Raw genomic sequence first — 12,364 nt, forward strand, 5'->3', positions numbered from 1 at the left:
AATACATGAGACGCTGGTAAATAATAAAGTGCATCGAATGCACTTCGCTTATTTCTGCATTATGAGGGTCAATGTTCAAGCTCACCATCGTACCACCATCTTTCTATGTCGCTTTTCAATAAGTGCTTCTCACAAACGGGGTCACAAGTTGTGAGCTTAGAATGAAAAATGTGAATGTAATAAAATGTGAAAGAGGTCATGCAAAGCATAAAGCTGCTCGGTTATAATTTTCAACTCTTTTATTGGTTTTGAGCATGCCGATTTCCAAATAATCTGGCACAGTATTCAGGCTATATGTAAAAATATCCGTTAGAATTTCTAGAAATCTTGCAATCCTTGAGTCATCACCAGCCGTCATAAACACTAGCGTAGTAATGTCATCAGAAGACATTTGAAATCCTAAATGCATCATTGACCTTTGCTTGCTTTAAAATAATAAATTTATATGAAAGCTAGTAAGTAATAAAATATTACAGCAATTTTTTTACCTCACAGTAGTGCTCGAAGTCCAAAAGTCGACTGCATTCTAACACTAGGAAAGAAATATGAGAGCTGTCCGAATAGTGTATGCACCAGTTTCTTGCAGTATCTCAAAGATAAGATTTCTTGATTCAGGGCGATACACGTGGGCACACGCAGTGAAGGCTCGTTGTGTAATTTTGTATAGTGATCAAATCACCTTTGCATGCATTAGCATTAGATGGTTGGCGCAGGTTGTGTGCGTGACATCTTTACGGCACCGCAGTTGAAATGGTATGATGCTCCAAACCTCAGTAAAGTAGGGCTTCGCAGACTCTTCTGCATCGGGATGTTTTGTCGACGACAGAGACTTTTGATTGGCTGACTTGAGATTACGTGAGCTGTAGAGTTGAAGGGAACTCGAGCTGGGGAGTCGGAATAGTGCTTTTATATATATTAAATGATCCTGGAACATGAATTGAGTCGAGGTATAGTATTGAATGGACGGCCAGGATTTTGAATAGAGGTACTCACGTAGTTGAAAATTTTCAGGAATATTTCATAACCCTTTTTAATTGTCCCTTCCATTATCATTGGGATGGTGTGAATGTTTTCTTTGTAAGTTCCCCTTTTATATTTTGTGTATAGTGTGCCTGCGTTATATAATACAGGTGTTGTGTTATTTTGATGGCTGCCTGCATGGTTAGTATGAGCTGTGTTTTTTTCACAGGTCAACCAGGTTTCACCTGTGCAGCAGAAAGCTTCAGCAGCTCAAAAGACTGATGCTGTTGACGTTGCTGGAAGAAGAAGTGTCAAGTAAGTAGCCATGTTATAGTCATTACTGCTTCTAGGAAGTTTGAATTAATAGGTTATTTTCATGTGAGGTGTGATTTTTATCATGAAAGGCACCTTCAACTTCTCTCAGGTGTATAGTGTGAGTAGCCAGTTTATGTAAATTTGAAACATTTCAAGACTTCACTACGAGTCCTTGCAAAATTTTATGGTATGTTTATTTCGTACTGTCAGTGCTGCAGTCCTCTCAGGTAGATGTCCCTTAAAGGGCATGCCCCTAAACCACTTAGATGTTGAAATTTCGTTGGGGTGTTGCAGTTCTGCACAAGTCTTTAACAAAACATGCAGCCACGAGAATGTTTAGAAAAGGAGCCGTAACAGCTTAGTTACACAAGTTTTATGATCTAAAAGACGCTCGCACTCTATTCGCAATTCGTATTTCTATTGTGCTATTTGTTGCCTTGTCTCTCCATGCCGAGTGCTTCGCCTCTTTGTGCGAGGAGGAAGAGCAATGAACACTCCTAATTATGAGCAGACTACTAACAGGATCTCTTTGTGGATTACATGACCATGTGCAAATGTGGACTTCACAGCCAAAACAGGGAATTAGTGAAAAAGCCTAGAGGGGGCAAAGGATTGTTTCTTGGAAAAAGTGGCATGCCTCCAGCTCTTCGCACTGTTTTGTTTGGCGTAGTTGATTGCCACGGTATTCTGAAACTGACGCATGCATTTACTTGAAATGCTGAAAAATTATTGAGGGTGATTTAGGGCTCTTTAAAACTAGGTTTTGAGAATTTCTCTAAGAATTGAGTTCTTAAATGCAAGAGAGTGTGTTACCTCCCGTTTGAAGGAAACAAATTATATTGCTTCGTTGGGCAACTCGGGGATCTAAACAGGGTAGAACAATTGTAGACTCATAGATTGGGCATTTTACATTACACAAGAAAGTTATAGTAATGAGAGGTATCAGTGTTATAGCATTTATCTAAATACTTAACAAAAATGTGTTCCTATTATTAATAAATGAATGAATAATTTATTTATTTAGCTATATATTTTTCAGTAGGCTTTGAAGGAGAGAATTGAGTAGGGGTGGTTATAGTTAAACAACTACGATAAAGGCATAAAAAGGAATATCACGCGAGGCAAAATAAAGGAAGGTATATACATTATAAGCAACTAAGCTTAAAAAAACTGTATACACACATAGTAACAGCAGTGATTATATGCCTGCGCCAAAGTGTGCCAAATCATATTTACTGCACTATCTTAATAATGTCAATAAAGATTGTGTCAAACTGCACCAAAGTCTTGGCTTTTGGGGCGTCTGTCTCCGGCAATAGCCACGCCGGTGTGTCAAAACGTGCAACTTGCTCTTGGGGCCGCCAAAATCACAACCATGTACGAAGAATTATTCCGCTAAATTAAGAGCGGTCACACGTGCATCGCAAGTAATGCACGATGCTATACTCGGTGCTAACACAGTTTCTACTGTGTAATTCGGCTCAACGGCAAAACACGCTCTCCGCAGGGGCTTGTGACGAGTAGGCCAATCGGTAGCGTGTAAACGTGGCACCGATTCATCGGTGGACATTGTCCATTCCGGAAACACTGCTGTTTGCTCAATTCAAAAGTCGCACTACACGTAACTAAACCAATAACTTATAACTGCATGTGTGCTGGCAGAATGTCCGTCATGTTCATTTCTGGACATAGTGAAATGAAATCTGGGAAAACCATAGGAATAGATATAAAGAACAATATAGAATTTTTCATGCTTTGCGTCCACAGAAAACCACGTGACGGTGGGAACGCATTGACACTTTTCTTCAAATATACATTATCCATGGATCTTCATCCAGAAACTTTTTTCGTAATTCCTTTCACCAGCACATCTGCATTTTCAATCGGTCTTCCTGTAAATGGCCCTGCCCTTTCGAGCTCATGAGTGTTAGGGTCCTAGTTCAAATTTTTCGCTTGTTTTTTTTTTAAAGTCATCTCATTAATAGACGTATGCCTCCAAGGCAGAGAAGCCGCAATTCTTTTTTAATACGTGCAGATGTCTGTATCGGGCCCATCGCTGATTGCCGCGGTATGCCCTAGTGTCGGAAGGTTTACTGTGAAGAGGCTACATCATGTTATAAGTACGTGCATCGCTTTCCAGAGTCAATAGTTGATGGCTTAAAAATTTTTTAAATATAAAGAATGTGGTATCACATTTATTGCTTCATGACGTCGCTTGAAGGGTGCAGTCACTAGTGTGGGCTATCTCAAGGCATCATGAGTCTACTCGTAAACTTGCTTTGCTCACAACGTTAATTTACTTCGCGTTTGGAGAACTGACTGCACGAAAGCCGCTATGGCATCTAGAGTGGCCATATTCTCTTTAACCAGCGTTCTGTTGATTTAGGTGAGATTGGATTGAAAAGAACTGCTGGCCTTATTTTATATAACAATAAAAGTGGTTAGTTTTGCTTCAGTTCTTTCCAATTAATGTGATACCTAATGTGATACCAACGAATTATATTCCTATATGAAGTAAGACTTGACATCATCTGTGAGGAGCGCTAGTGGCGGGGTCATCAATTTGAAGGTCCATGCACTCGCCTTCCACGCAACACACTTGCTGCACACGCTGTGTTCTAGATCCACACAATAACTTGGATGACTAGAGATCTCCGGAATACCTCTTGCACATTGTTGATGTGCAGCACGAACGGACCTCCAAAATGGCATAACGATAATGTTGCCACCTCACAGTTCAAGGCTCGATGTATATCTCGATATGGCAGCCCCGTATGAATTAGCCCAGTCTGTGAAGTCGTAACACGGATAATGCCTTAGGAAAACTATGTAACGATTATTAATGTTCGCCGTCGCAACAGCCCATCATTTGCAGTGCTTGACAAGCTGACTAAAAAATAAAACGGATTCAATCTTGTGTGCAGCGTTCACATTACCATGTTGGCAAAATGCGGCCCTGAAAGCAACCAATTATTTTTCATTGAATACTACAGTGACTAGACGTCAAATGGATTGACTTGCACATAATTACTAGCGCTTGCTGCACAGACGCATGTGTGCCCTAAGGCACAAGAAAAATACAAAGGATGCTTACACTAGCTAGTATATAGTGCGCTTTGCGCATTTCATCACATACTGCAGCAAGGTATACAATGACACAGTGCTTATAATAAAAAGCACAAATACTAGAGACAAACGTTTGCATATAGTGGAAATGTGTAAGTGCAACACACACACAGAAGGATCAGAACTGACAAAACTACGGTGACCCTTGATCAACGCTGACAAAGTGATCACAGCGTGGTACAGTCAACACAACTCCAAAAAACCGCTCGAACATGCTCGTCTTGACTTGTGACACTTTCCACAGATAAAAGCGATCAAAAATAAATGTCACATCTTAATGTCACCAAGGTTCTGCTCGCACCAGAGAACATGCCGCACGCACACCCGGAAAGAGAGTATCCATGACTAAGTGCACTACATGCGAAACTGCCAAAACTACGGCATCATAATGTTTGACCACCGTCTGCAATGTTGTTACCTGTAGATAAAAAAATGGAGCTTACTTTTAATGTAATATTTTTATTATAAAATACATAATTATTTTTTATTTGTATTGGAAACCATAAAAAAAAATACGAGACTAATGCTACTGAGATGCTGCTAAAGCTGTTGTCAACAAAAATGCCAGTACTATGCTGTTCGTGGCAGATAACGAGTGCTGATTGAAAAAAAAGCCCCCTTCGCACAGGAAAGTAATTGACCATTACGCATTAAACGTTAGGTACTTGCACAACGGCTCAGTATGACGCAAGGGCCAGTAGATTCCGTGTCATTTGTGCACAAGTATGTGGGAAATGTCGAATAAAACTTTGCTTTCTGCCAGCGATATTTTTGCAATCCATTCATATGTGCTACCTTATACTGTATCATGCCTGTTTCATGCGTATGCTTTTTCACACCATTAAAATTCATTCAACCGATGGTGTTTTGCATGACAATTGTATACATAAATAAACGCTTATACAAGTCGCAAGTAAAGGAAGTGGAAGCACTTAATCACTTAAATTTGTTGATTAATTTGTGCACACAAACTTCCATTGAAGTTGCCTGGTGGAACTGAAAACTAGTGTTTCTATTTGACAGTTCCAATTGAACCAAATGGTTCACTTGGGTATTTGATTTTCTAATTGGAAGTGGGCTTCCAATTGAGAGCTTCCAATTGGTTGAAATGATACCATTTTGTAATTTCAGTTGGTCCAAATGGTCTAGTTAGTGAACCCATTTGGCCCAATTAGAATTGAGCACATCATCTTGAACCATTTGGACCCATTGATATTTCCAAAAGGTTCCAATTGTTTTTTTTTTCATCTGGGAATTGCAAACAATAGTCTGGAAGCACTGTGAGAATGCTCTTGCTCCAGCACAGAGAGGCCTCAGAGAGAGGGAAGTCTCAGAGGTGGTTATGAGGCTTGACAAATGACGTCATGTTAGGCCCAAAAAGTAATTGATCGTGAAGAAAAATAACCTCTCTTTCTCTTTGGAGGTGTCTTATCATCATTATCATCCTGACTACGCCCACTGCAGGACAAAGGCCTCTCCCATGATCCACCAGTCGACCCGGTCTTGTGCTTGCTGCTGCCACGTTATACCTGCAAACTTTTTAATCTCATTGGCCCACCTAACTTTCTGTCTGCCCTTCATGCACTTGCCTTCTTCAGGAATCCGGTCAGTAACCCTTAATGACCAGCGGTTATCCTGCCTACGTGCTATGTGCCCGGCCCATGTCCATTTCTTCTTCTTAATTTCAACTACGATATCCTTAACCCCGGTTCGTTCTCTGAACCACTCTGCTCTCTTCTTGTATCTTAAGGTTACATCTATCATTTAATTTCTATCACTCGCAGCGCCGTCCTCAATTTAAGCAGAACCTTTTTGTAAGACATGTTTCTGCTTCGTAGGTAAGTACTGGTAAGATGCTGCTGTTATATACCTTCCTCTTTAGGGTTAGTGGCAGATTACCATTCATGATTTGAGAATGCTTGCTGAATGTGATTCACCCCATTTCTATTCTAGTTATTTCACTCTAATGGTTTGGCTCGGCGGTTGCTACCTGTCCTACGTAGACATACTGTATTCTTTTACAACTTCCCCCATCTCCACCTATCACAAAGTGAGGTTTTTTGTTGGGACTGTTGCACATTACTTTAGTTTTGTGCATATTAATTTTCAGACATACTTTTCTGCTTTCTGTGTCCAGTTCAGTAATCATGAGCTGTAATTTGTCCCCTGAGTTACTCATCAAGGCACTTTCATCAGCAAATCGCAGGTCACTAAGACACTCTTCATTAACTCTTATGCCTAACTCTTCCCAATCTAGGGCCCTGAAAACCTTCTGAAAACACGCGGTGAATAGCATTGGAAAAATCGTTTTTTCTTGCCTTACAACCTTCTTTATTGGGATTCTTTTGCTTTCTTTATGGAGGACTACGGTGGCAGTGGATCCACTGTAGATTTCTTCCAGTATGTAGGGTTTATCGATACCCTGATTTTGTAGTGCCGGCATTAGTGCTGATGACTTGATAAAACGCCTTCTCGTAATCTATAAAGTTATGTATCGAGGTTGGTTATATTCCGCACATTTTTCTATTACCTGATTGATAGTATGAATATGGTCTATTGTGGGGTAGCCTGTATGAAATCCTGATTGGTCCTTTGGTTGATTGAACTCGTGTCACCTTAATCCTATTAGCTATTATTTTTGTAAATAGTTTGTCGAGAACGGACAGCAATACCCCTGTCACACGGCAAACATAATGTCATATACAGCAAATTTTGTTCGTTTGTAATGTCATTTGTTTGCTGTCACACAGGAAAACTAATGCCATTTGATGAAAATAATATTTTCGGTCGAATGAGTTCTCGAAACACATTCACATCCGATTTTGGATTGAATGAGTAGTCTCGACGCCAGGGACAGTTTGGGAGATGACTGTTAACTTATGTATACGTAACTTTTATCAGTTGTAAATATCTTGTTTTTTACTAGATAAACTTATTACCGGTTAGATGACATAATTGCACGTGCGAAAGTTTAAAAAAAAGGAAAAGCTAGTCTCAACTACAGCGGCTGGATGCAGACCGTGTTTGACTTTTGCTCTGTTGTCGTTGTTGGTTGTATTGCGTATGTTGATCTTTCGATTGCACGTGTTGTGGTGACCAAATTGGTAGCTGCAGAAAATCGCTAGTGCCGTTTCATTTCTGCAGTCGGGAAGTCAGTCGTACATGACCTGCTTCAGCTCATTGTACTCACGCCTGGTCGCGCATTGGTTGCACAGCATATCATTAGCCATGTCGGTTTTCAAGTGTGTCGTGCAACTGTGACATGTGTAAAATGGCAGCATTTACCTATATTCTAGGAGCACCTTATTACCAACAAAAATTATTTTTGTAAGAACATGCATGTTGCATGCAAGTTTTAGTAAATTTCTACTTCTCCCAAAATCTACAGCTCAGGAGGTCTAAGGTCGTGGTCATCATTTCAAAATGTCATTTGTTTTCATCGTGTGACAGCACCCGGGTAAAATGGCATTAGGTCCACTTAATGTAATTCGTTTCAAATGACATTAGATTTGCCATGTGACAGAGTTACAAGCTGATCGGCCTGTAATTTTTCAAGTCGTTGACGTCACTTTTCTTATAGATTAAGATGATGTTGAACATCCTTCCAAGATTTTGGTACCCTTCCCGTCAAGAGACACTCTGTATATAAGGTGGCCAGTTTTTCTAAAACAATTTCTCCGCCATCTTTCAGGAGGTCTCTTGTTACCTTATCCTCACCAGCAGCTTTGCCTCTTTGCATTTCTTCTAGGGCTTTCCTTAATTCCCCTGTCGTTACTGATAGGATTTCGAATTCCTCTTGACTATTATTGTTTCTCACGATATTATCATGGTTGTTTTGGCTTCTGTACTGCTCTCTGTAGAACTCCTCTGCCACCTCGACTATCCTATTTATATTGGTTATGACATTGCCTTCCTTGTCCCTTAATGCATACATCCGATATTTGTCTATACTCAAGTTTGCCTCACAGCTTTTAGGCTTCTGCCACTTTTTACAGCCTGCTCAATTATCTCCATGCTATACCTTCTGATGTTGGCTACCTTACGCTTATTGAATAACTTCGAAAGTTTCACTAGCTTTAGCCAGTTGCATTTGAGGCTTTCATGGTTTGTCGTCTCTTAATAAGATTTTTCGTCTCCTGAGATAGTTTTGCCAGTGTCTTGTCTAGTGAATGTACCTCCGACTTCCATTGCACACTCTTTTATGATAGTATGGTAAGATTATCGTTCATTGTGTCAAGGCTAAGATTTGTTTCCTGGTTTAGTGCCTTGAATCTATTCCGAAGATAACTCTGAATTTGTACACTTTCCTTCTCACCGCTAGTTCATTCATTGGCTTTTTGCGTACCAGTTTTTGCCTTTGCTTTTTTAAAATCTAGGTGAATACAAGCTCTTACCATTCTGTGGTCACTGCATATGATCTTGCAGTGACCATAGTATAGAGTTGTTTTATGGGAGTGCATTTTGGACAGTGTGAGTCTTTAGTATTGAGGCATTATTGTACTTCACGGCGTGTCTTATGATATCCACATCAATATATTTAGAATTTTATTTCATAAAGTACAATTTTGTTGGACCAAGATTCATTTGCTGTGAAAGCAATTGCTGAACAAGCTGTTTGCAAATGATCAACTGCATGACTCCTTTATTTTTGCTAAAACACATTGCTATGTTGGTTTGCATTCATATTTTCACATCAGCGAGTGAAAAAAGGAGTGCTCCTAGGATGATTGGCTCATTGAGATTTGCAATTCATCGAAATATTTCTCATGCACTCACGTACTCTCTCACCAGAGAAGGATTGGCCACCCTGGTGCAGTTAGTGGCCACTACCTCCCACATGCATACGTCGATTAACTCACGGCCCTCAATCCCCAGCAGCTGCGAAGCAACTGACCACGGCAGCGGTCAGATCTGCAACGCAGCAGAGGGTACTAAGAATCTCTGGATCCGGACAGGCCGCCATTGGAACCTGAACTTGGCAACGTTTAACGCTAGAACCTTATCTAGTGAGGCAAGTCTAGCTGTACCATTCGAGGAGCTAGAGGGTGTTAAATGGGATATAATAGGGCTCAGTGAAGTTAGGACAGATGAGGCCTATACAGTGCTACACAATGGACACGTCCTTTGCTATCAAGGCTTGGCTGACAGAAGAGAACTGGGAGTGGGGCTCCTAATTCACAGAAACATAGCTGGCAACATAGAGGAATACTATAGCATTAAAGGGCCACCCACCAGGCCCCCTACCGAATTTTAGTTAGACAGTGGAAGTTGTTGGGTGTCCAATGAGGAACGATTTGCCACAAAAAGTTTTCGAGACGGTTCATTACAAGCGGAGAAAACAGGTTTTTTGAAGCGGCGCGAAACGAGGGTGAGAGGAGGCGAGCTTGAAACCCTTGCCGCTCCTCCGTGTAGCCTTCGCAAGCCAAATCTCTTCCCCACCCTCTCCGGCATCTGACCAAGAGGTGACGTGCGCATGACGTGCCCGAACAAGCCCAGCCCCCATGCACGCGAGCGGCGTTGCTTTGTTGACCAGCGTTATTTTGTGGCCTTCTGCCTGTTTCTGCGGGATTGTTTGGAAACACTGGCTTAGACGCGGTAGAGTAGATGAGCACAATGAGTGCGCGAACGCGTAGGAGCGTTCCACAGCAGTCGTCTTCTCATTGCGCTGATCACGGGGACCCGAACGCATGCAAAACGCTAGATATTAGCCCCGCATCTCGTAGCATTTCACAGGAAAAAAAGGAAGAAAAACGCACACAATTTTTTATTGGGTCTCATTATTTATTTTCAGTTTTATTCATTTCTTAAAGCAATAAATACATAAACTACGCATGTTGTGTTAAATAATTTTTGCCCTGTCACGTGGTGTACTGTTGACAACGTCAGAGCAGAGTCGTCTACGTAGAGGACCAACGACATTGCATCGCCATGTACGTAGAGCCATCGCTACGCCCACGTCAAGCCCTCATTCTTTACGTGTGCGCCGGCAGAGAGGAGAGGGAGCAGCTTTCATCTTGAAATTTGACCCATTTTCGTGGCGCGTAGCGTTGCAAATTTTGGCAGACGTGATCATGTACCCCTCGTCTACGCATTGCGCTTGTTAGCTCAGAATTGTCAAACCTGGTTGAGTGGCCCTTTAAAAGAAGGGTGGTAGGTATCATAATTAAACTTTATAAGAGATACACAAGATGAAGGTGGTACAGGCTTACGTGCCTACATCCAGCCTTGATGACGCTTCAGTTTAAAGCTTCTATGAAGACGTGGAATCAGCAATGAGTAAGGTAAAAACACAGTATACTATACTGATGGGAGACTTTAATGCAAAGGTAGGGAAGAAGCAGGCTGGAAACCATGTAGTAGGAGATTATGGCATCGGTACTAGAAATGCCAGAGGAGAGCTACTAGTAGAATTTGCAGAATACTATAATTTACGGATTTTGAATACCTTCTACCAAAAAGAAGAAAATCATAAGTGGACATGGAGGAGTCCTATTGGCGAAAATAAGAACGCAATAGACTTTATAATGAGTGCACATCCAGGCATTGTACAGGATGTGGAAGTGGTTGGCAAGGTACAATGCAGTGACCATAGAATGGTACGGTCTCGAATTCGCCTAGACTTGAAGAAGGAACGACAGAAACTGATACGCAAGAAGCCAATCAATGAGCTAGCACTGAGAGGGAAAGTACAAGAATTCAGAGTCTCGCTTCAGAACAGGTACTCGGCTCTTATTGAGGAAACCAACCTTAGCGTAGATGCAATGAATGATAATCAGACGAGTATCATTACGGAGTGTGCAGTGGAAGTTGGAGGCACGGTACTTAGACTGGACACTGGCAAGCTTTCCCAGGAAACGAAGAATCTCATTAAGAAGCATCAAAGCATGAAAGTCTAAAGTACAACAGACAAAATAGAACTGGCAAAGCTTTCGAAGTTAATTAATAAGCATAAGGTATCATTTGTAAGAAGGTATAACATGGAGAGAATTGAACTCGCTTTGAAAAACGGAGGAAGCGTCAAAGCAGTGAAGAGGAAACTTGGGATAGGCAAAAATTGGATGTATGCACTAAGGGACAAAGAAGGCAAAATAACTACCAATATGAATAGGAATGGTAAAATAGCAGAGGAGTTTTACATAGATCTGTGCAATAGCCGGGACAACCACGACCGTGATATTATAAGAACTAGCAATAATTCAGATGACACCACACCAGTAATGATAGCAGAAGTCAGAGAAGCCTTGGAAAGCATGAAATGAGGTAAAGCTGCTGGTGAGGACCAGGTAACATCAGATCTGCTGAAAGATGGAGGACAGATTGTGTTAGAAAAACTAGCCACCCTGTTTGCGAGGTGCCTCCTGATGAGAAAGGTACCAGAGTCTTAGAAGAATGCTAACATCATCTTAATACATAAGAAAGGAGATAACAAGGACTTGAAGAATTACAGGCCGATCAGCTTGCTCTCCGTAAAATACAAGCTTTTTACAAAGGCAATTGCTAACAGAGTTAGGAAAACATTAGAATTTAATCAACCAAAGGAACAAGCAGAATTTTGAACAGGCTACTTAACAATCGACCACATTCATACTATCAATCGGGTAATAGAGAAATCCTCAGAATATAGCCAACCACTATACGTAGCCTTCATAGATTGCGAGAAGGCATTTGATTCAGTAGAAATATGAGCAGTCATGTAGACATTGCAGAATCAGGGCGTCGATTAAGCATATATAAACATTCTGGAAGAAATATACAGGGGATCAACTGCTACCATAGTGCTTCATAAAGAAAGCAACAGAATACCAATCAAGAAGGATGTAAGGCAGGGGGATACAATCTCCCCAATGCTATTTACCACGTGCTTACAGGAGGTTTTCAGAGGCCTAGAATGGGAACAGTTAGGGGTAAGAGTCAATGGAGAATACCTTAGTAACCTGCGCTTCGCCGATGACATTGCATTGCT

General features: G+C 41.2%; 1 protein-coding gene across 2 annotated transcripts in view; it reads left to right on the forward strand.

The window, feature by feature from the left end:
* LOC119176272 (palmitoyltransferase ZDHHC11) overlaps nt 1-12,364 on the forward strand; it is a 73,963-nt gene that overhangs the window by 25,527 nt on the left and 36,072 nt on the right. For both annotated transcript variants that reach the window (XM_075877370.1, XM_037427475.2), the window contains exon 8: nt 1,190-1,275. In XM_075877370.1, the coding sequence (XP_075733485.1) occupies nt 1,190-1,275 (86 nt within the window). The remainder of the gene's footprint in view (nt 1-1,189; nt 1,276-12,364) is intronic.

This window comes from Rhipicephalus microplus, chromosome X, assembly GCF_043290135.1.
Source record: "Rhipicephalus microplus isolate Deutch F79 chromosome X, USDA_Rmic, whole genome shotgun sequence".
Classification (NCBI taxonomy): domain Eukaryota; kingdom Metazoa; phylum Arthropoda; class Arachnida; order Ixodida; family Ixodidae; genus Rhipicephalus; species Rhipicephalus microplus.